At 33.7% G+C, this 25589-nt stretch overlaps 1 protein-coding gene across 7 annotated transcripts in view; it reads left to right on the forward strand.

The window, feature by feature from the left end:
* FER (FER tyrosine kinase) overlaps nucleotides 1-25589 on the forward strand; it is a 434937-nt gene that overhangs the window by 147400 nt on the left and 261948 nt on the right. For 6 of the 7 annotated variants that reach the window (XM_061189502.1, XM_061189501.1, XM_061189497.1 and 3 more), the window contains one exon: nucleotides 1409-1598. In XM_061189502.1, coding sequence (XP_061045485.1) covers nucleotides 1409-1598 — 190 coding nt within the window. Of the gene's footprint in view, nucleotides 1-1408; nucleotides 1599-23816; nucleotides 24014-25589 lie in introns of those variants that run through there. The other variant, XM_061189504.1, reaches the window with a different exon arrangement.

The raw sequence follows: 25589 nt of genomic DNA on the forward strand, positions 1-25589 counted from the left end.
TCTGAAAAACCTAGGGGCAGGACGGAAATAATGATACAGAAGTAGAGAATGGAGTTGAGGACATGGGGAGGGGGGAAGGGTAAGCTGGGACGAAGTGAGAGAGTGGCATGGACATATATACACTACCAAATGTAAAATAGATAGCTAGTGGGAAGCAGCTGCATAGCACAGGGAGATCAGCTCAGTGCTTTGTGACCACCTAGAGGGGTGGGATAGGGAGGGTGGGAGGGAGACGCAAGAGGGAGGGATATGGGGATATATGTATACATATAGCTGATTCACTTTGTTATAAAGCAGAAACTAACACACCATTGTAAAGCAATTATACTCCAATAAAGATGTTATTAAAAAAAGGTATTAATACACTAAATATGACAGCATTCCCAGAGGTATTCCTCACCGGCACTGCCTGTTTTCTTGTGGCTTTAATGTGGGTGAATTAATTTGAAATTCCTGTAGGGACAGCCTCCAAGGGCTAAAAGATGTGGCCTGTGTAGTTCTCTAAAGGAGAAATGGGGAAGTCTACTGTCTTTATAATGGTGTTGTGGGGAAGATTTGGGGACTTACACTCCTTCCCTTTGTCCTTATCAGAAGAGCTTTCCCCAGCTCTAAAAACACACCCCTCACAATATGCACACAGCTTGGTTCCAGGCTGTCACCTTGATTTGGTTTATTTTACTCTAGGCACAGGTCTGACTTTAGCCATGTTCCATTTGAGATTTGAAATAAATTAAGATTCTCCTTCAGTCATATCAATTCATTTTAGGCTCTACACTTCTGGACCTAAGTGTCTGTACTTTGTGAGGTAGATGGTTTAACTGTAAAATGAAATGAATGCTATATATCATAATACATTTGAAAGCATCTTGAATTTGGTTTTTGCTTCTAAACATTTCCTTCCATTTTGTTAATGCTAACATTTAATAACTACTGTGATGATTCAAAATCTGTTTAGTTTCATAATTCTTATGATTCTGAATGACTCTTTTTTTTTTTTTTTAATTTATTTATTTATGGCTGTGTTGGCTCTTCGTTTCTGTGCGAGGGCTTTCTTCTAGTTGTGGCAAGCGGGGGCCACTCTTCATCGTGGTGCGCGGGCCTCTCACTATCGCGGCCTCTCTTGTTGTGGAGCACAGGCTCCAGACGCGCAGGCTCAGTAATTGTGGCTCACGGGCCCAGTTGCTTCGCAGCATGTGGGATCTTCCCAGACCAGGGCTCGAACCCGTGTCCCCTGCATTGGCAGGCAGACTCTCAACCACTGCGCCACCAGGGAAGCCCCTGAATGACTCTTATAAAGAGGAAAATGAAAGAAAATAGGAGCAAAATATACACATATATATTGTTTCCTTTAAAGTCTTTATTTCTTTAAGAAGTTGAAATAATTTATATTAAATCTGTTCTCTTTTAGTATTGTACTTCTGCTAAGCCAAAAACAGACACTTGAAGAGCTAAAACAGTCAGTCCAGCAGCTGAGATGCACTGAGGCAAAGTTTACAGCACAGAAAGAATTGCTAGAGCAAAAAGTGCAAGAAAATGATGGGAAAGAGCCGCCTCCAGTAGTAAATTATGAAGAAGATGCACGATCAGTTACATCTATGGTAAGCCAAAGAGTAATCAAATGAGAAAGTTGAAAGAGTAGTATATAGGTAATAAGTGAATACAAAAAGTAATTCTGGTTGCTATAACAAATTATTACTCTTGTTAATATGCAGGTACTATTAAACTTGTTTGTAAATGCAAAATAGACTTGTCAGTCACCTCAGGTCACCTGGAGAGCACTTTCAGGAACCACCTGTAGAGTCAAAGGAAAAAGGTCTTCTCTTGCCTTCAAAACTGAAAACAAAGACTGCAATTGTTTTTATTCCTGGGAGACAGCAGGAAGGTAGGGTGTTATTCTTAAGATAGAAATAAGAAATAAGGAGAAAGATATTTATTATTATTTTTTCTTATATAAGAACAGTAGAATTTATCTGAGATTGATGATGTGTTTATTGTTTTCACAATACAAAACATTGATTTTTTTAAAGACGATTTTTTCTTATAAATAGCCTTAAACTACAATAAACACATTTAAATCTAGCAACTAGAAATTCAACTTTATTTTATACAGATTTATTAACTGTTTAAGAATGCCTAGTTTAATTACTTTCTCTCTCTCTTCCCCTTCCTTTCTTCCTTCCTTTATCTTATGTTGGTGGTTTCTATCAGGGGGCAGTTTTGCCCCCCAGGGGTCATTTGGCCATGTCTCCAGGCATGTTTGGTTTTCACAGCTGGTGGATGCTATTGCTATCTCGTGGGTAGAGGCCAGTGATGCTACTAAATACCATGCAGTGCACTTTACAGCCCATCCCTCTTACTCCCAACAAAAACTTACTCAAACCAAAATATTAATAGTGCCAAGGTTGAAAAAGCCTGAGCTGTATCCTTGGATTTTTCTGTGGGTAACTGTATGCAGTCCATAAATAGAACTATTATATTATAGTTAATTATGCTATAGGTGATATTTTAGTAATTTTTAGTTTATGTGATTCTAAGTAGTACAATTTGATTGCTAAATGGATTCAAATGTCTCCATAGGAAAAAAAGACTGCATTTGAAATGTCCAATTCTAGATAAATCTGGATATGAATAGGAAGTGTTTAAATTATTGTGGTTATTACTATTTTTTATTAATTGAGCCATAGTGATCTATACATTACATTGTGAATTATGAATTATAATTTTTTGCTCTCCTTTACTGTCCTACCAGACAATAAAGATCTTACCATGTAGACCAGGGACCCTACTGGATTAATTTTCTTGCTTCTTGATTTTTGATAACTAACATATGCATTTTTTTTAGAGGAACTTCTGAAGGTTTATTCTTTTGCTTGGCTTTGAAACCTTAGTTAGTAAATCTTTTGTTCTCTAAGTGTGGTTTATAGTATTTCCTTGTCCCCATGTGGGTGTGGAATTGGTTACTTCATAGCCTTTTTTTAGTGGCAGATAGGTTAAAACGGGCTATCTAATTTATTTTAAGTAATTATGTATGCAGATGACTCATGTTGGCATTATTATTATAGAATAAAAGATAGTTCTTCAAGTCACTAAATGATAGCATATCCCCATTTGATAACAACAACTAAAAACTAGACTTTGGAATTTAAAATATAACAGTTCATTAATTCTTATTTCATTAAGAACTTGTAATCATTTGGAGTTTTATCTTTCATAATCATTGAAGAACAACTTTTTCAATAAATGAATAAATAATGTTTTAGAGAGAATGTATAATACAGTTTAAGAGGCTAAACTGCTTTCTGGTACTTTCAAACTTTCTCTTATACCCATTTATTAAATGATAATACCTTATAAATTTTTAGAAAGTGATGTCACATATTGCATTTATCCAGTTTATTTTAAATAGTTGAAATGCTATTTGTTTCTATACATCTTATCTATTCACTGAAGCAATGACTTTAGTAAGTCTTTAAGGAATTTACAAAGGAATGCTATATGTAGTTTAAAGTAATAAAGTAACATTTTATAAATCAAACAGGACATTCCTCAGATTGATGGCAATTAATGAGTTTTTCAGTATGTTTTATAAAACAAGTAGAAATATTTGCAATTCATAGTTCTTAAAACTAAATAATACTCCCACATATATCAGTGAAATTTTTGCATAATTCCGTCTTTCAGTAATAATTAGAATATAACTTTTCATTTTATTCAAAAACAGTCAAAATATTAAATGTATAAATGATTTTTTCCCCAAATGACTGTTTAAGCATTGTTTTATGAATAACATTACCCAAAAAGCCTGAAATTAATGTAAGCAGTTCCATTGCTTTTTCCTCTTTATAAATTCCATCCTTATAAATGGTGTTTCAACAAGGGAAATTTAGTTGAATATTGGAAGAATTGGGAGAACTAAAAATTGAAGCATAATATCATGGAAAATAGTAAAAACTTGGCCTAAATATTATTTAAGAGTAAGTATTAACTATTTTACATGATCCTAATTAATGGCAGTGTTAACCAAAACTCAGACTCTTTGGTGGTGAATGCTTCTGTGAAAGAGAGCCCTTAAGGAACTGTACTGCTGAGATGGCCCATGGATTGTATATTCTTTTAAAAATTCCAAGGTGATTCAGATGTCAGGGTTAGAATTGTAGTCAGCCTCTTAGATGTACTGATGTTTATTTTGACTTTATAATTCGATGAGAATTAAGGCCCATCTATTAATTTACAGAAATCTAAATAACTGTGGAGACAGGTAATGTAAAGATCTTTGTCAGGAAAAGTCATCCTTCTAGTGTTGTCTTTTTCCACCTAAGTCTAATTTTGGCCAAAATACCAAGGAGAAAATGATATTGATAAATATTAAGTATTGCACAGTAATTCTCTATTATCTGTGGATAAGTATGTTTCATTTATCCATTCAAGCAATATTTATTGAGCACCTACTATGTGTCGAGGATATTTCTAGATGCTTGTAATATATCAGTGAATAAAACTAATGAAGAATCTCTCTTAGAGGTTACATTCTGTGGTGAATGGCAGTTAATAAATAAGTAAATTATATATTATATTGGAAGGTGCTAAATGACAAGGCGTAAAAACAAAGAAGGATAGGGGATTGGGGGTCTAGAGGGTCACAGGTTGGGATACAATTTTAAATGCAAATAAAGATAAGCATCATCGAGAAAGTGACATTTTTTATATAAACAATGTTCTTTTTAATGAAAAAAATGAAATAATAGGTTAATAGTCATCACAAAATCTCTGCATGGTAGGAGTTTTTTTCTTTATCATTTTTCCTAATTTCCAAGATTTCTAAAAACAACATATGTGGCTTTAATAACTAGAAAATAATAAATGTTATTCAATAAATATAATACATTCCTACCACATAAAATAAAAATAGTAAATAAAATAAAATATCTCATAGTTCTACTTACCATTCAAAGGCATCCACTTATCAATTTTTACACGAGAAAGTGACGTTTGAACAAAATCTTGAACTGGGGAGCTAGTAAACCACTTAATTTCTGGGGAAAGAGCATTCTAGTCAGAGGGTGTATTTATTGCAAAGACTATAAGGCAGGGGCAGGTCTGGACTGTCTAAGGTACAGTAAGGAGCTCTGAGTAGAGGGGAAGGTAAGAGTATAGGGAATGAGATTAGAGAAGTAATGGAGAACAGATCTCAGGACCTGTGGAACATAATTAAGGGTTATGGCTTTTCTCTGAATGAAATGGGGAGCCATTGGGTTGGGAGGTTATAACAGAAGATTGACATGCTCTGACTTTTGAATTAAATGGATCACTGTGTTGATAATATGCTTAAGGTTAATAAGAATGGAAGATTGAGGTTGTTACAGCAACCCAGGTGATAGAAGATGACAGTTTGAGCAAGGATGGTATCACAGGAACTAACAGGAAGTGTTTAGCTTCTGGATATGTTTTGAAGGTTGAGCCCATGAGATTTTCTGTGGATTAAATGTGGGGTATGAGAGAGAGGAGTCAAGGACAACTTTAAGGTTTTGCGCAGGAGCACTAGAGGAATAGAATTTGTTTCAAGTGCATGGAAAGAGTACACATAGAGCAGTTTTGATGAGGAAGAGCAAGATTTCAGCTTGTTTTTCCAAAAAAGAAAGAGAGAGAGGGAGGGAGGGAGGGAGGAAAGGAAGGGAGGGAGGGAGGGAGGAAAGGAAGGAAGGAAGGAAGGAAGAAAGGAAAGAAAGGAAGAAAGGAAAGAAAGAAGGAAAGAAGGAAAGAAAGAAAAGAAAAGAAAGGAAGGAAGGAAGGAAAGAAAGAAACCCCATCAGTGTAGAAATTTGGTAGTTCCAGAGGACGATTTGGGCTGGAGATATAAATTTGAGAGTTGTAGGCATCAAATGACATTTAAAATTATTTGACTATAGAATGTCACCAAGTGAGAGAGGATAGAGAAGAAAAGAGAAACAAGGACTGAACTCTGGGGCACTGCAAGTTAGGTCTAGACAAGGAGGAATCAGGAAGAGATTAAGAAGGAATGACCAGTGAGGTAGTAGAAAATCAAGAGAATTTGGTGTCCTCGAAAAATGTTCCAAGGAGAAATGAGTTCTAGAATTTCGGACATACCCGGTTAAGGCAAAAGAAACAGTTGTATTGACTGCAGGAATTTTCTAAACTTTTTGTATCAAATTCCCAAGAGGAGAACTATAGCACGGAATGCAGTGTCTCTGGAAATACTGTTCCAATCCCTTTTCAAAGAGTGTCCTTAAGGGACCACTGCGCAATGGAAACTGTACTTTGGGAAATGATGAATTAGAAGACAGATCCTTTCTTATCCATTTGAGTTATTGACACTTAAATGTGCTGTTAATGCTGAAGACATTTGAGTTGTTTAAATGGACTATAGACCCAAGGATTATTTTATTTTATTCTTCACTTCTAGCTCTGCAGGCAGAAGAATCTGCCTTCTGGGGCAAATTAGAAGGCTAAACTCTTCGTTGGCTGCCCTATCTGGATAATGATGGAAATACCAAGATTTTCTAGTCCCTGACTAAACATTGTCTGACTTTACTCTCTCTCTCTCTCTTAATTTATTCAAAAATATCACGTTTGTTTTTAGCTATCCAGTTGTAAGAACATGATAAGTTTTCAACCAGTGTCTGTTGAATTGAGGAATTGAACTTCCTTTTTACTCCAGAGTAATCTAGTTATTTTCCTTTTAATAGCATGTGCTTTAGGCCAAATATAATAATTTTTGTTGAAAGAATCTCTGTTATATGTCAAATATATATGGCACCATGGAATGAGTTCCTAATTTTTAAATATGTTTAGCTATCCTATAAGATAATTGTCTTTACTTTGATGTTTCTGAAATTGCACATTTTTAAGCCCTTTTACTAGACTAATACACAACGTATATTTATCTTCTCCATATTTTATTGAGTTCTGCTTAATTGAACAGCACTATCAATAAAATCCTGTTTTGTTACATTTTCAACCAACAAAATATCTGGTTTGTTGACTAAATATTGTCTGTATTATGATTTGATAGTAATTCATTTTACCATAATGTTCAATATATTTTCAATTTTATAGTTAGTCACTAAATTGGAATGATATCAATTGAGATATCATATTGACAGCATCATTGAAGCTTTATCTGTTTTCATCATCAGGTATATTTTCTTTCTTTAAATACATAAGGTAAATGTTAATTCCAAGCCTTACTATCAAATACATTGAGAAAAGTACCAGACTAAGAATCAGGAGACCTGAATTGAGCTTTGTCTCTGCTGTGTAACTATCGTCAGGTTACTTAACCTTTCTGAGTTTTCTTTTCCGTGAAAGGAGGAAATGAATGTGTACCCACCTTGCCTGACAGGATTTCTGTGACACTGAAATGAGATTTTGTTAAGTATTTTATATATTAAGAAATACTGGTACAAAAAGATTCTATTTTACTTTTTTCTAATAATGTACCTTAGTTCACATGTAAATTAATTTGTAGATACTTACTGAGTTCTTAAGTATGAATTGTAGATTTTTCTGTAGGATTATCTTTTGTAATATTTCTTATTTATGAAGGCAAAACCTTAATTAATTTCTCTGAATATGTAGTACATATACGTGCACAGGTGTCTAAGTGTCCTTTCCTTCGTCCCTAGTTCCCTACCTCAGAGGTAACCTTCCAGAAACATTGTATGCAAATATAAACATATATGCTTCCTGCTCTTTTGACACCAATGGTAAAACACAATACTGTTCTGTACCTTGCTTTTTACTTAATATATTTTAAGTATCATTTTGTAACAGTGAGTATACAGTTACTTCTTTTTTTTTCATTTATTTGTTCAACAAACAAATATTTATTGAATCTCAGGTGCCACTTTAAGTTCTGGGGATACAGTAGTGAACAAAATAAACATATTTTTTTGTCCTCATGGACCTTTCACTCTAATTGGAGGAGACAGACAATAAACAATCATACACACACACACACACACACACACACACACACACACACACACACACACCCCTACATACATATATATGTCAGGTGGTGGTAAGTTCTTTGGAGAAAAATAAAACAAGCAGGGAGGAAAAGGGTGCTGGGAGGGGTTTTCATATATATGGTGGTCAAATAAGGCTTACTGATAAAGTGATTTATACAGAGATCTGAAAGAACTAAGGGAGCAAATGATGAGATTGCCTGGGGTGAGAATATTCCAAGCAGTGGGAAAAGCAGTTGAGAGGCACTGATGCAGGAGTCTCGTTCTTGTGTTGGAACAACAAGGAAGCCAGTGTGGCTGGAACAGAGTGAGCCAGAGTAGTAGGAGATGGGGTCAGAGAAGTAGTGGGCATTTAGATCGCATAGTCACGCAGACCATTGTAAGGACTTTGATGCTAACTCTTAGAGAAATAAGACTCTGAGCAAAGAAGTGACATATTTACATGGTTTACAATTGTTTGTTATTATAAAGACAGCTGGTGAAATCCTATAATTTTACTATGTGTATAAATAGAGATTATATGTAAGATACATTTTGGAAGGTTTTGTGCAGTTTATATAGGTTTAGATTTTACTCTCAAAGTAATTTAAAGGTTTCTTAACCTGAGAACAATGTCAGTTATGGATATTAATTACTACATTAATATCAACATTAATATTTCAGTTTTATAGATTAATAAATTCTTGCTTCCAGCTTTCCTGTGGCAAGAATTTTATCATGCTGAACTTTCAGTGGCTTTCTAGACCATTAAATTAATAAATTCTCCTGTAGATCTGATACTTAAAGTGTATTTAGAGGTATATGCTTTATGTTTATTTGATGCATAAATTTCTAATTTATAAAATGAAGTTAGGAGGTGATAATGATTACATTATAAAAAACTTGTTGATTTTTCTAAATGATTCAGGTCAAGATTCCTTAACATTGCTAATCATCAAGGAAATGCCAGTCAAAACCACAATGAAATACCACCTTACACTGGTCAGAATGGCCATTATCAAAAAGACAACAAATAACAAGTGTTGGCGAGGATGTGGAGAAAAGGGAACCCTCTGGCACTGTTGGTGGGAATGTAAATTGGTGCAGCCACTATGGAGAACAGTATGGAGGTTCCTCAAAAAATTGAAAATAGAACTACCGTACAATCCAGCAATTCCACTTCTGTTTATTTATCCAAAGGAAATGAAAACACTAACTCGAAAAGATATCTGCACCCCCATGTTCCTAGCAGCATTATTTACAATAGCCAAGATATGGAAACAACCTAAGTGTCCATCAATAGATGAATGGATAAAGGTGTGAGATATATATATATCTATCTCATATATATGTGTATACACACACACACACACACACACATGAAATCTTGCCATTTGTGACAACATGAATGGGCCCTGAGGGCATTTTGCTAAGTGAAATGAGTCAGACAGAGAAAGACAATTACTGTATGATCTCACTTATATGTAGAACCTTAAAACAAAACCAAACCAAACAAAAAACAACTCATAGTTACAGAGAACAGACTGTGTTTCATTGCCGAAAGTAGGGATGGGGAGTGGGTGAAATGGGTGAAGGTGGTCAAAAGGTACAAACTTCCAGTTATAAAATAAAATGAGGGGGATGTAATATATAGCATGCTGACAATAGTTAATAATACTCTATTATATATTTGAAAGTTGCTAAGAGAGTAGATCTTAGAAGTTCTCATCAGAAGAAAAGAATTTTTATAACTATGTGTGGTGATGAATGTTAATTAGACATGTGGAAATCATTTCTCAGTATATACAAATATCAAATCATGATATTATGCATCTGAAACTAATATAATGTTATATGTCAATTATATTGAATTAAAAAAGATTCCTTTAAATGTTCATTTTTCTTTGGTTCATATAAATGAAGTCATTTCACATCACAGACTAGTTAATTGATGATGCCAGAGACATTTTTTGCATCAGGCCACTGTATCTTCAGTATCAGGGGGAAAGAAAACAAAATTTTAAGCTGTTTTTAACTTATATTTTAACTATCTCTGCTCATATTTATATGCATATTCAGTGAGTAAATAAGCCAAATCAAGTATATGGTAAATGAAACATAACTTTTTCATTTTTATACACAAACACATACACACATATATACATGTAATATACTACAGACCAAATGAAAAAGCTACCTTTCATTTTCATGTATATGTATATATATATGTATACATATATATATTCCTAATTTGTCTTTTAAATTATGGATTTCTTAATATCTTAGCACAAACTAACTAGCCAGGGGTTAGCTAGCTCTAAAAGGATATAATAAAAGAACAAAGTAAAGTTAGGCAAGAATTAAATATTGCTATGATTAATGCAAATTAAAAGATTAATAACTCAGATTTATTCAGTCATTTGGGATTAAACAAGTGTTTAATCATTACTTACTACATGAATATTTTGTACCGGGGTTTTGTGGGAAGGGTGGGTCAAAGATAAAATAGATTTAGACCCTACCATAGGTTTGGTGGGGGTAGATGGAGCAAAAGTAATTGATTTAACAATTAATTTGAAAGTTGGCTGCATTTTGACTTGTATATATCCATATATTAAAACATTAGAAAAAATTTAGGTGCCTAGCAGTACGTAGATATACACTCAGCAGATGTTTACAGAGGGACCGAATAGGTACAGAATTTCAAAATATCTATTTATAGGTTATAATTGATGCCATTCAGTTTTTTAAAAAAATGGGTTAAATGTTGATGTTAGCTTCTATCAAATATTTCTCATTTTATAAATAATTGTGGCAGTGGTATTCTAACAGAGAGACAGAGTCTCCAGTAGTTACAGAGATAATGACTAATGAGTTATTGCAATAGAATCGTCACTCTAGAGAGAGCTCCAGCTGCAGAGCCAGACTGCTTGGATTTGTATCCATGCTCTACCACTTAGGAAGTGTTAGGCAAGTTTCAGGACTTTTCCTGCCCTCATTTCCCAATGTGTAAATCAGGAATTACAGTTTTACTTACTCTTGGGTTTGTTGTAAGGAATAGTTAAGTTTACACATTTAAAGCACGTGGAACAGTGCCTGCAACTTAGTAAACTACCATTGTCTTTTATGTAGATGATAATTATCACAGAAATGATGATTTAATGTAAATGCTTATTTTCTACTAGTCTTTATTCCTTAGTCTTGATATTATTTTTCATTAAGCATGAGTATTTTCTTTTAAAAATGTATCCTGAAAAAAAAAAAAGTATCCTGTTAATTTTTAGATGATAGATAAGCATGTTTGGGATCTACTCTGTATTTGAAGTACAGACTTTCTTGGGTATCCAAGGGGGATCGGTTCCAGGAGCCCCTGCAGTAAAATGGTATGGTATTTGCATATTACCTACACACATGATGATACTTTAAATCATCTGTAGATTACTTGTAATACCTAATACAATGTAAATGGTACGTAAATAGTTGTAAATACAATGTAAATGCTATGTAAATAGTTGCCTGCATAGGGCAAATTCAAGTTTTACTTTTTGGAGCTTTCTGGAATTTTTTTTTCCAAATATTTCAGATCCATGGTTGGTTGGATCTGTGGATGTAGAACCTGCAGACGTGGAGGGCCGACTGTATTGTGTTCTTTAGCCATAATAGATTACAAAGTATTTTTTAAACAAAGTATCATGTAATTAATTTTACTTTTATATTGCTGGCATCAATAGGATTGACCAGCTAATTTTTTAAAGAAAATTTTTAGTGTTATTAGTTTACTGTAAGCTCATTTTTTTCTTCTACTACACTATTAAAGTTTGTGTTTAAAATTTTGCACAAAGCAATTTTTATAAAAATATAACTCATAATCACATTTTTTAATGACAGTTTTCTTCTAGTTTGAGTGAAAAAAAAATTCCTAAATGGCATTATATTTTATAATTATTCATTCCTACAATAACATTTTTCTTTTAAGTTTACAATTATGGAAAATTCAATTAACAGCTTTTAATACTTATATTGCCTTTTAAAAATAACTCTCTTTGTTGTCAATTTATGCCATACCATCATTTATTCATTCTGTCAGTTGACACCAGTTTTTCTTTATACCTCATTGATTCCCTTCTCTCAGTATTATTTAAAGGCTCTCTTCTTACCAGCAGGGCAGGGTGGAGAAAATGTGGAAACTTGAGTCAAATTGTCATGAGTTTCATTACCTTTAAGTAAATTTTTACCCCCCTAAACCTCAGTTTCTTCATCTGTAAAATGTGGTTAGTAATATGCACCTCAGAGGATTGTTATTAGGAGTAAATGAGTGATGCAAAGGCAAAGGCACATTATAGAGCCCAGACATAGGAAGGTGCTTAGTACGCATTTGGTTTTTGTCCCCTTTCTTTTCCCTCTCCTGTCCGTTTCTCTTTTTCCTCCTTTCTTCTGTCTCTTGCACCTTTGTCCCCATTTCTCCTCTTCCTTCCTCTGCCTTCTTATTAAATACAATTAACCAACTTCTATGAATATCTATTGTGTGCCATGGATGGAGACATCCTGGGGTAAAAGAGAGAGTCTCTGTACTCAAAAATCTACATTCAGCAGGCAGAAAGTTGCAATAAATAATTGATTAACAAGAAAACATCAGAGTTAAGTGCTATGATGAAATTGATCATTAATATTCCTCAGGCTTTAGCCTTCAGCCCTTGGCTTTCAATCCTTTTCTTTTCTTCGTATTCATGTTATCTGTGGGCTTTTTTCCTTCTGTCATGACTTAAACATCAACTGATGATCCCCAAATCTACATGTCCAAGGAAATTAGGAATACTGGAATACCACTCAAGATAAACATAAAAAATGAGAGCAGAGAAGTTAAGTGACTTAGGCAAATTCACACAAAAAACGTTAAATGTAATACAAATTTTAATTTAACAACAATTTCGTTATTATTCACACACCAATTAGATTTTCTTTTTGTGTTTTTTTTTTTTGGATTAACTGTTAACTGATAGACATAGTATTAACTGACATTCATTCTATGTTAATTAAAAATTTTAAAAAACTTTGGACTTTTTTATTGTAGTTTAATGCAGATACATTATTTGAAAAGACAGGGGAGAGATCTAATCATCTGAAGAGAAAAAGATTTTTACATACATGTCTAATTTGTCATAATAATTGTGAATAATAAAATTGCTAAAAATTTCTATTGATAATGAATACAGTTCTTCCTTTTCTCCCATAATATAATTTTGTTTTTGCGTACCCATTAAAAATAAATCAATAAAAAGCAACTACTTGGCATATAAACCATTGCATAACATGTTCAGGATAGTCTTTTAAAAATTTAAAAATTATCTAATTTTCTTCAACCTAAGAAAAGTATTTCAGCCTCTGCAATTTATTTGCTAATTCCTCTATTAAATTGAGTAGTATTTGTCTTAAAATTTATGTGTGAGTATGTTATCTTTTGACTTGAATTGAAAGTAGACAGTTGGCCTTTCATATAGTGAAGGATTCATATATTTTTATCTCTAAAGTCTTTGTCGTAAATTTTGAAAGTTATTTTTATGACATATCAATTTCTTTAATTTAATTGAAAGGTTTAATAAAGAGAATATGTTAATATTATGATTTATTGCTTCATTTGGTACCTAATGAAAGAATTTTAAATCCTAATAAATTTTCTCTTTTATTATAGTGTTCTGAAGAAAATTATTTCTCAGTATTAATATTTAAAAGATTAAGACTCAACTGTTAATTTTTAAAATCATTGGTTTAGTTTGCAAATCCCAGACAAATGATAAGATCTCGGACTAAGGAAAGATTTTCTCTGTCAGAATGTATCTAGAGATCTTTTAGAGTAGAGGCTAATTCTTCCAGATAAGTTCTCAAAATTGCTTAAAAATCATTTAATCCTTGGAAGGAGAAATAACTCAATCAGAAAGAAATCATTTATACTTCTACTGTGTATTTAACTATGTATTAGATGTTACAAGGGCCTACAAGAGAATATAAACAAACTCAGATCCTTTTATCTGCCTTCATTTTGAAATTTGAATGAATGCTATCATACTGATGTTAGAAACATAACATTTGAACAATTAGAAGTTTACATTATTAAAACAGCGTAGTTAGGAAACAAGAATATACAGATAGATTAATAGAATACTTGTCCAAAGAAGCCTATATATGTTCTTAATATGAGTATAAGGCTATTTTAAGGAAAACAAAAGATTATTCAGTTTAAATCATTTTAGGTCTTAAGCTCATGCCACATAAAAAATAAATTTCAGATGTATTACTCAAATATAAAAAAATAAAGCCACAAAACGACTAAAGAAAATATAAGTGAACATTTTCCTGTGTCAGAAAACAAAGAATTAAATTGCAGAATAAAAATTGGGAATAATATGTGATGCAAATATGACAAGGATTAATGTTTTAAAATATGTAAGTAAATCATCCAAGTTGGTTTATAAAGAAGGAATGCGTCAATTAAAAATGGACAAAGAACATAAGAAATTTATAATAAAGAAATAAAAGCTTTAATAAAGATATGAAAGAATTTTCAACCTCACTAGTAATGAAAATAATCATTAAGAAAAGCAATTAGAAAATGAGATTTTTAACTTGTCTGTTACCATCCACAGTGGCCTCCTTTCCACCTGTTTGCTATGCTCCAGCCAAAGTAACCTTTTAAAATTTCAAATCAGGACAAGTCTGGTTATATTGACCCCCACAAGAATGGCTGCTTATAACTTTTAGGCTAAACAATACTTTTTCTGAATGGCCTGCGTAAAAGGCTTTCTTTATATTGTCTGGCCCCTACCTTGGACTCTGACCAATCAGAATGGATGCTTGTCATAACTACCAGGCATGTCCCTATGGAAGAAACAGCAAAAAAAGAAAGAAGTATATAAGGGGTGAAGGACCGGGATAAAAATCTTGGAGTAGTCCAGGGACTGACTATTCATCTAGTTTAAGAACAAGTATAGTTGGAGTAAGGTAGTTAAGAGGCTTATATGAAGCTATTAAGTGTGATCTGAAATTTCACATGGGAAGCAATTTTGACTGGTAGGCTCCAAGTTATGAACAGTAGAATGCAATGCTGAAGTTAAGCATAAATGAGCATTGTTGGAGATGAAGACGTCCAAAGGAACTTTGAGGCCTTGGGTATAAGAGTCATGCACTGGAAAGAAAATAATTATAAGCCACTTGCAAATATCTCAGTAAATAAAGGAGAGTGTCTGAGAGACCAGTAGATGATAGCATTGAGAATGAAAATGCCCTGGCTTCATTTATGCTATTATTATAAGTACCTCATCTCTTAAATTCTATATAAAGCTTCTGGTGCTTAAGACAGTACCTGGCAAAGAGTAGGTGCTCAATAAATTTTTCTTCAACGTGCTTGTAGAGATGAAATCATCAGTGTTTAGATTCCGGTCAAATGTTTGACTCCTTTTCTACATATTCCTTGGCATATAAGCACCAAACAAAACAAACACCTACTCAGTTAATGTAGAGGGGTAAATTACTCTAGAATATGTTCTAGAAAGTAATAAATTCCTTATAACACTGATAGAAAGGAAAGGATACAGAGAAATAGCTTTAGCTAGCATATTCATCACTTAAAGGTAGGCAAAATCAGAAACTCAGTATGCTGTGTCATTTAAGTGGGGTCAGGATGCACTGTGTCCTCAAAAATATCTTAACCACCACAACCGCTTTAGGCAAATTATTTGGCAATATCTACTAAAGGATATGGGCACACCCTGTGACCCAGAAATGAATACATATGTTCCCCAAAAGACATGTATAAGAATATACACAGGAGCACTATTTATAATAGACTGGAACTGGAAACTGCCAAATGTCAATCAACAGTGGAATAGATAAACTGTGGAATATGTACCCAGTGAAATTGTCTGCAGTTATAAGAATGAACAAATTACAGCTATATACAGCAGTATGAATGAAACTTACAAACATCATGTTGAGTGAAAGCTACCAGACGTTACATAATCTGTGATTCCACTTATATAGAGTTCAAAAAGAGGCAAAAGTAATCTATGATATATTGAAAGTTAAGATAGGGATTACCCTTGGTGAGATGAGGAAAGGACTGAAAGGGGCACACTGGGGACTTCTGGAGTGCGGAAATGACTTGTATTTTGATCCGTGTTCTAGTTACGGGGATCTTTTCAGTCTGAAAATTCATAAACTGTGCACTTTTGATTTGTACACTTTGCTGAATGTATCTTGTACTTCAATTAAGAATTTCAGAAAAAAAAATTTGCTCTAATTAAGTGCGGGACCAAAATGAAGGCATGTTCCACTGTGTGTGTGTGTGTGTGTGTGTGTGTGTGTGTGTGTTAGTTTGTGTCTGTGTGTTGGGCTGTTCATGGCTGTCCTTTCAGAATTACTTGGGACGAGGAGGGGCTTTTTAAACTACACAGGCCATACTTCTGTCTCTCTGTCACCCTCTTCCTTCACCCTCTTCCTTCCCATATTATGTTTCCTCCATGGACTACATTTCTCCCTACCTTTCTCTTTTGCTAACAAGCCATAGTTAACTATAATGCATGCTGCGAAAGTGTTGCATCCTTCAGGTCTCTTGGGGTTGAAAGAAGTTTGAGAACTATTAGGCAAAGGAGTTTGTCTTAAAGAACTCTTTTAAATTCTGAATGCCTCTTGTGAAAGTAGCTTATTAAGCATTGTAAGATAATAATATGTACCTCAAATCAGGAGCTTGGGGAGCTAAGAGAGTGTCAGTTACCCCAAAACTGGGTAGTGCAAGCATGTTGATTCTGACTTTTCACTGGTTATTTAACTCACCAAGAGAAAGTGTCTTTGTACTTTCTAGCATTTGATGACAGCATACAATTTAGAGGTCTCACTTTAATTTAGTGGTCGCTTATTATAATTTGAAAATTGTGCTGGGGAATTAGATCATAATTATTTCTATTTTGAAAGATAGACCATGCTTTTAAAATGGTGGAATAATTTGTGCAAATACTAAAGATATTTGGTATGTGAGCAGTAAAACAAGCATGGACTGCCCATACCATGAAAAAACGCTGATCTGTTGTTTTCCATAGGAATTTGAAAGCCTAATTTAATTTTCGTCTGCCATTCTTATAGGCTTCTTGGATGATTTTTAAGGATGTTGCCTCTTTCCTGTCTCCCAAAGTCAGAAAGTCAGAGACAGCTTGACTTCTTGCTCTGTGGATGTACAATGTGATTTGGGATTAGGATGTTAAAAACCAAAGAACACAGGAAACCTTCCTGTGTCCTCCTATTTTTCCATAGAGTTCTTCAGCTGATTGACAGGAAGTGAAAAAGAGCTAATGCTTTAAGCTTCAGCTGTATCACTTCTAAGAAAGGCAGCCTAGTAGAATGACCATGTCTAGGGCTCTGAAGATTGCAGAGAGCATGATGTCACCAATATGAGATAATCAGGTTTGTTTTAAATTGTTCGGCGAAAAGACTGTTAGCTCTGGGAATTTGTAATCTTCACATTGCAAGGCTTTTTGTATAGATTTCATATTTGCTAGTTTATATACTTGTGTCATTCACTCATTCATTCATTTCCTGCCTTAGTCCTCAGAGTATTTGAGGTAGCTAAATGATGACAAAATACAGCAAAAAACAAATAAAAAAATAAAATCAGCACCAGGAAAAATGGAGGTTGTAACAGGATATCAAGACTGGAGGAAAAGCTATGTAGGTCATAGCTTGGATAGTTACTACAGTAGAGCTATTATTTTGTGTCTAAGCTTCCCAAAGGCCAAAATGAAAGGGATGATAAAGTCATGTAATAGTTACTGTTAAATAAAAGAAGGCATGTCACATTGCAGGGGAAGCAAAGCTTTTCATTGTATTTAGCTCTAATAGAATTTCTTACTGGAGGCTTTGACATTGACTTTTGCAGTGACAGTGCCCTTGACAATATCACTACAGCTCATGCTGGAAGAAGATTCATAAGGCCATCTCTTTCAGAATCTAGAATCCCTCAGTGGAAGTGGAGGCCATAACACCAAAATCAGCCCATGGAGGTCTAAGAATGCAGCTGTATGTAAACGGAGTTCATCCAAGAATATACTCTAGATTTAGAATAATTAATGCACTTGGATGTGATTCTAATGATTCTCTCTTAGTACCATTTTTCTCAGCTGCAGTTAGGTTATGCAGTGGATCATTATTTTCCCTGGGAAAAGTTTTCAACTGCAGGTATTTTATACTTGTTTGCAGGTGGATCTGTAATATTAGAAGGATTTACTAGTAAATTAGCTGATTTTTAAAAATTGTTGAAGACCTATATTTTAAATTATTGGAAATATTTTATATATGTAAAATAATTTAGTTATGTTGTGAAAACGTAACTCCCATAACATTATTCAAAGCTTGCCCCTTGTTAGGATTAAAAAACATTATTGATGATTAAAGGGAAATTGTCAGTGTTAAACTTCAACTTTTGCTTGCAATTTTCATGATAAATTGTGATAATTGTGATGTCTCACTCTTTCCTAGTTGATTATTCTTAATTTAACTTTGTAGATTTTTTTGTTGGCTTTATGTATAATTACTCTATAGATTTTAAAGATAAGTAGTTAAAGAGTGCTGAAAATCTCACTATTATATGAAATGTTCCATTTTGGAGGATTTTTCTAAACAAATTTTTAAATATCTATTACAATTCAAAATTTAAAGTTTCCTAAAGGATTATTCTTTGAGAGACAGTGGATTTGATTCATTAACATCTGGCCATATAAAGCCTCATACGTTAGGTTGCTCCAATATGTCATTTAAGGAAAATTACTAAAAGAAAGGAACTGACTGTATGCTGGACATAAACTATTGTTACTGGCAAACAACCCTGCAAGGAAGGAGTGATTCCTACCTTTCAGATGAGAACCCTGAAACTGGGAGAGAGTAAGGAATTTGATCAGAATAAGAGTGGCAGATTCAAACTCAGAATTTTCTGTCACAATAGGTTAAATTCTATCCAAGCAGTGTTGCCTGTTTACTAAGCCAACAGACTTATAGTCAGAGAGAACTTAGTTCAGACCCTCTCTGTGTTATTAAAGATATGACCATAGGAAAAGTCAACACAACCTCTCTGAGATAAATATCCTTATTGGTAAAATGTAGCAAATCATAGAAACCTCATAGAATTGTTTTGAAAATTAATGAGATAATGTTTGTAAAAATGTTTTAGCACAGTGCCTGGCATATAGCTAAAGTCAATAAAAGGTAGCTATAAAGAAAGAAAAAGTTACCATGATTTCTCCTAAATGTGATTTTTCAGTGTATTTATGTTGGAGGCTATATTCCACTTAAACATATTTTAATTCTTTTTTATAGTGTAATACCTAAAGATAACAAATTCCTAAAGATAAGAAACTACCAGCAGGTGGAGCTCAGTGTCAGAGAAACCAAGTTTCTGAAATTGAGCTATTTTTCATCTTATGTTTTAAAAATAAAATTAAATAAATGCATATACAGTTTTGAAATTTATATGTGAAGGCTTTCTATTTTTAGCATGCTTACCAAAAGTCATCACCTGCCACATGGTTCTTGAATATGTAAAAATAATGCTTTGGTTATTCGGATCACCTAAAATTCTTTGTTGTTTCTGGTATAATATATAATGTATGACAGTCATTTGCATGACGAAGACATACTTAAAGTGAACTTCATTTAAAAAGAGTGACTTAGAATTTGATTATTTCATTCAGGAATTGGACTGATAATCTCATATTTAACTTGTCAAAACCCTCAAATCTGCCACTCTCACAGTATTCCACTTCTTAGTAAATGGTATCACCTTTAATCAGCTGTTAAAGCCAAAAATCGTGGGAATCACCCGTGTGTTCACTCTTTCACAGATCTCACATCCACTCTATCCATAAGTTCTCGTGGTGCTATCTCTAAAATACATCCCAAATCTGACCTCTTGTCAGCATCTTCACTGTGATCATCATAATAAAACAGTAAGTTGTAGCCTGACTGCTTCTTCCAGACTACCTGTCTGCTCCCTTGCCCTTCCTACATTGTATTTTCTACGTAGTAACTGAGTAATCTCAGTGTGATCTTGTGTTATCTCCTGCTTATGACCCTCCAGTGGGATCCTTGTGTAATCAAAATAAAATTTCTTATCAGAGCTTAAACTACATGATCATGTCCCTGCCTAGCTCTCCCCCAGCATAGCCTCCCACTCCTTCTCATCCTCCACACTCTAGCCTTTCTGATCTTATTGTCCTTTGAGCAGGCCAAACTGCTTCTCGTCTCAGGGCCTTTCTGTTTTCTCTCTCTTTAATACTCTTTTCCCCAGTTTTTCATATGCCTGACTGCCTTCTTTTCATCATTTCAACTCAAATGTCATTCCTTTGAGACATCTCTCTGACTACTCTAGCTGTAATAGGCTCCTTCATTAACCCTCTACTCCCTGCCATCATTATCCTATTGCCCTTTTCCACTTCTTACATAGCCCTTACTTCTAGTTCTTTGCTGCTACTACTGCAATTTTGTTGGCTAACATTTACTATGTGATAGGTTTCTTTTAAGCGTTTCTATGCATAAATATTTTAATATGTATATTTGTATATTATTAACTCATTTAATTATGGCATTTGATTATGTACATATGTATGATTTTAGTATCTATTTTCTTCCCCTATAATCCCTGCTAGCCCCCCAAACTGTAGCTCCACGAAGACAGGCACTTTCATTTTGTTTACTATGATTTCCTTGGCCTTGAGCAGTACTTGGCAAATAGAGGAGGCTTAGTAAATAGTTTTTTAATATTGCGCAAGTTCTTAGAATTCATAATAACAAATAGAGTCATCAAATATTTAAGTAAAAAAACCTTCTAGGGGAAAGGGAATATTTTCTAAGGAAGAAATCATGCCTGATTATTCTTAGAGTTCTTTTACATGAAGGTAATAGGGTACAGAAAAATCATCTACTTAGGTTTTAGGAAAGACTCGGCAATGCTCTTTACGAAAGATTGCTAAATATTAAGTCACCATTGGGTGGGAAGTATACTTTTAGCATGGCCCAAGAAAAGATTTAAAATCAGACATCAGAGGGTAGGAATAAACAGATATTTATTTAACTGGAAAACTGTAAAGATAAAGATACCTTAGCAATTAATAATCCCATCTGTTATGGGTTGAATTGTTTCCTCAAAAAGATATGTTGAAATCCTAATATCCAGTACCTGTGAGTATGACTTTACTTAATTGGAACTAGGGTCTGTAGATGTAATCAAGTTAAGATGAGGTTATTAGGGCAGGTTCTGATTTAATATGACTGGTGTCCTTATTAGAAGAAAAGATAGACTGACCTACAGGGAATACAGCCATGTGAAGGCCGAGGCAGAGATTGGAGTTATGCTGCTATAAACAAAGTATTGCCTGGGGCTACCAGAAGCCATAAGAAGCAAGGAAGGATACTTCCTTAGAGTTTTTGGAGGAAGCATGACCCTGTCAAAACCTTGATTTCAGACTTATAGCCTCTAGAACTGTGAGAAAACAGATTTCTTTTCCTTTAAGCCATGCAGTTTGTGGTATTTTGTTAACAGAAGACCTAGGACACTAATACAACATCCGTTGTACTTATTATCTATATAAGTGACCTGAAAGACTGCCTAGTGAGGTATCTAGATGACATCAAATTTTTCTAGTTGTGAAGAGAAAACCAGTGGGTACAGATGATCACAGGAGAAATACCCGAATTAGCTTTTTTTCTGGGCTGGACCAAGAAGCAAGAAATCTAGCTTCTCTAGATTTTATATTCCTTGACTGTGAACTTAATTTTGATTTATTTTATCTCCAAGATTGTTTCAAGATTTAAAGTTTTATGATTTTATGAGCCTGTGAATTCATATGCCAGGCATCTAGTAAATGCTCAGTGAATATTGAAACTATAAATAAATAAAACCACACAGGAAATAAGGAAAGGTAGGAAAATATAAGTAAATCTATGTAGGTATAAAAATACAAATTATATGTTTAAAATGGTTTAGAGAAAAAAATGAAACAAAGGAAAGAATATTGAGAATCAAAACTCATTGTTTCTTGAGTGTGTCAAACTATAGCAAAAAGACAAAATTAATACATTGCTAATGCATCCTTTGAGACTCCATTTTGGCAACAGAATACTTTTGGTGAGATGGAGCAGGGCTTTAGCCCAAGAAGCATAATATAAGTTAATTGCATAGATTTTTGGAGCAGAGTTGCTTAGATTTGAATCCTGGGTTAACCGCTTACTGGCTGTGTGACCTTGGGCAAGTTAGTTAACCTTTCTGTGCCTCAGTTTTCTCTTCTGTAAACTAGGGCTTGTGATAGAACCTTTCTCATAAGGGTTATTGTGAGGGATTAAATGAGATAATCCACCTAATATGTTTTAAACAATGCCTGGCTTATAAGGAGCTCCCTACCCCATGTTGTCTATTATTATTTATTAGTTGTAACACTTTATTAAATTATCCTCAAAATATAAAATGGGGCTTTTCCCTGATGGACATGATATAAAGATGAATGATTGTTATAACAACAAAATCAAAATGTATATATTTAAACTAGAGAAATAGAGGAAATTATACAAAGATGTTAAGTCTTAATTTTTTTTTTTTTTAAGTGCATGGAATTGGAAAGGGAAGCAAAGGGTTTAAAAGAAGAGATTTTATATCAGAACTGTGACCCAGGAAAGTTTTACTGAGTAAGACTTTTGTATAGTAGGTCTCTCTTGCTCTTCTTCTATTTTCTCTTATTTGTTTAAAAATGTTTCTTGAACTTTGGTCCATTTTAAAGAATGTGCTGCACAGTACCTGAATATGTTATCTGGCATCTAGTATGGTTGCATAGTACCTTCTTTTCAAAGAAATGAATGAATAAAACAAGGATTTATGTAGCAATGAACAAACTATTATAGAACAGATTAACAAGATAGGAGCCCTATTTTCAAATTGAACGTTTATGCTTTAAGTATCCCAAACCCTCTACTGCTTCTCCAGCCCTTTTGCCTCATTGTATGTTGTTAAGCTCAACACATTCCTGTCAGGAAATCTTTAATTTTTATTTTATTTAGACCTTAAAGATCATTTGTGTGTAATTTAGATTCTTTCTCTGTGAATCAGAAGAATTATAAAGAATTGGAGAACTATACCTCAGTAAAATTAATTAAAAAGCACTGGATTAAGAAAGGCTTTTTTAGCAAAGCTTTTTGCAAGTTTTTTTTTTTTTAAACATCTTTATTGGAGTATAATTGCTTTACATTGTTGGTGTTAGTCGCTGCTGTATATCAAAGTGAATCAGCTATACGTATACATATATCCTCATATCCCCTTCCTCTTGCGTCTTCCTCCCACCCTCCCTATACCACCCCTCTAGGTGGACACAAAGCACTGAGCTGATCTCCCTGTGCTATGCAGCTGCTTCCCACTAGCTGTCTGTTTTACATTTGGTAGTGCGTATATGTCAATGCTACTCTCTCACTTCGTCCCAGCTTACCCTTGCAAGGTTTTGTTTCAAGAAGTGCTTGAAAGTTTGGTCTGTTCTCAGAGATCTCAAGATCCAGGTTTCTGAAGCAGATGACTTCTACAGGTTGAATAGGAAAGTATTTTATTCAAAAAATCAATTACAAAATAGATTTATTTCTTAAGTAATGGATCTTCACTTAATGCATGAAGATTTCCTCTTTATTGCTCAATAAGCCAATAACATTTGTTGGATATGTCAATTCCTTTCATCCAGAATTGACTGGTATACTTCCATGCCAACAGGGGGAGTTAGCGTCAAATAGGAGATCCAGATCTGTGCCTTTTCTATCTTGCTTTTGGCTCAGACAGGAAGGTCTGTGGACAAATTGGCTTCTGTGGGCCCACTATCACCAGCTCTTGGTTGAGATTTGAGATGGAGAAGAAAAATAGATGTTCGCATTGTGAGGGTAGGCCGGATCCTAGTTCTGACTCCCAGTCCTGTAAAACCTGTACTTTAAAGTACAGCTCTGAGGCTTCCTACCCTTCCACATCAGAAGTCAAAAGAGAACAGGTAAGGGGGAAGGCTGTCTCAAGCCTACTTCAGCCAGGGCCCAGAAATGATCTCAGAGTCCAATAGATTATCTGTTTTATGCTGCTTCTTTATAAATGGGAAGAATATTTTTCTTGACTTCTGAATATGACAGTAGACAAAATTCTTTTGAAGGAATTCTGTCACTCAGATGCCAAGCAAGCCCATTAAAAAATGAAAGTGGCTTGTTTTCCAATTTCATTTTATTTTATTTGTTTCCTTTATTCACCTCTCAGATTTGAGAAAAATATGTGCTTTCTACTATTCCAAAACATGGGAAGGGAAAAGAGTGCAGTTTTGTTAGATAACTGAGGAGAATCATTGCTCAATTTAAAATCTGTGATGGTATTAATATTTCTTTTTTCCTGATTTCAGTTTCTTTCCTGGCTGGTGAGCCCAATTTTACCTTCTTATTTTCAATTTCTGTCAGCAAAGGAAAATAATATTTTTCTTGATTGGTATTAAAAAATCGGTGATAATACCTGATAAACCTTTTCACAATGATATATAACTGTATAGTTAGTACTAATTTTATAATCAATTCTTACAGTTTAATTTAGAAACCTGGAACACACTAATTTCTTAGTATTTTAGTGCATAGCATATCATTTCTATAAATAAGAGGAATGGAGTCCTATCTTAAATCTGTTGTTAGTAAAGGATTATGTTTGCATGTTATTTTGTAGTTTAAATTTAATTGCCTATATCCAGCAAGTCCCTTAATTAATGACCCTATATTTTAGGCTGTCATTCTTCTAGATTCACTACATTAGGAAAAACAAGTTCTGGCCTTCAAATAAGAATGGTAAATGTCAAAAAAGAACATTTGATGATTATGTAGCTTCATATATTTTTTCTTTTATATTTGAAGAGAGTTTAATAGACATGTAATTCCTGTTTTAATGTTATTAAATTCAATATTTAAATTATGGTGTTCTAAATATTAGTGTCTTATAGTCATTGGGTAAATACTATTCATAAGTATAAGAATCATTCCTTATATTTGTACGTTTTGTGTTATCTTGATTTAAGAAGTCATAAAAATGTTAGAGGATGTAGAATCCATTGGTGTCATCTTGTCTAATCTATCATTTTATATATAACAGTGTCTCTGAAGCCCTAGATAATTAGTGACTCATGTAGCTAGCTAGTGACTTGTACAACTCTAATTTTCTATAGCTTTAAAATAAAGTCCTGCTTCCTTTTCACTCTTCATTTCCTGCTATATTTTATGATCTTTATTTGACATTTTTCTGTATTTGTATTTGTATTTTTTGTATATCTCTTATTGTTTTCGCAAAACAACTTTATGCTCTTTATTTACTGTTCTTGAAATTGTTTTTAATCCTCTTAATTTTTATTTTTTTCTTTTGTGTCAGCTGTGCTGCATGTTTTCAAAATAAAGTGGAAAAGGTTAAAATTTTGTTATTTAACTATTATATAAATTTCTACATTGTCATGCATTATTCCTACACTATCCTAAAGTAAACAGAATAAGAGTTTTTGTGTTGATGGCTATCAGGCACCATCCTCAAGTAGACATTAAGTATAGGTATGC

The sequence above is a fragment of the Eubalaena glacialis genome, chromosome 4 (assembly GCF_028564815.1).
Source record: "Eubalaena glacialis isolate mEubGla1 chromosome 4, mEubGla1.1.hap2.+ XY, whole genome shotgun sequence".
Lineage (NCBI taxonomy): Eukaryota > Metazoa > Chordata > Mammalia > Artiodactyla > Balaenidae > Eubalaena > Eubalaena glacialis.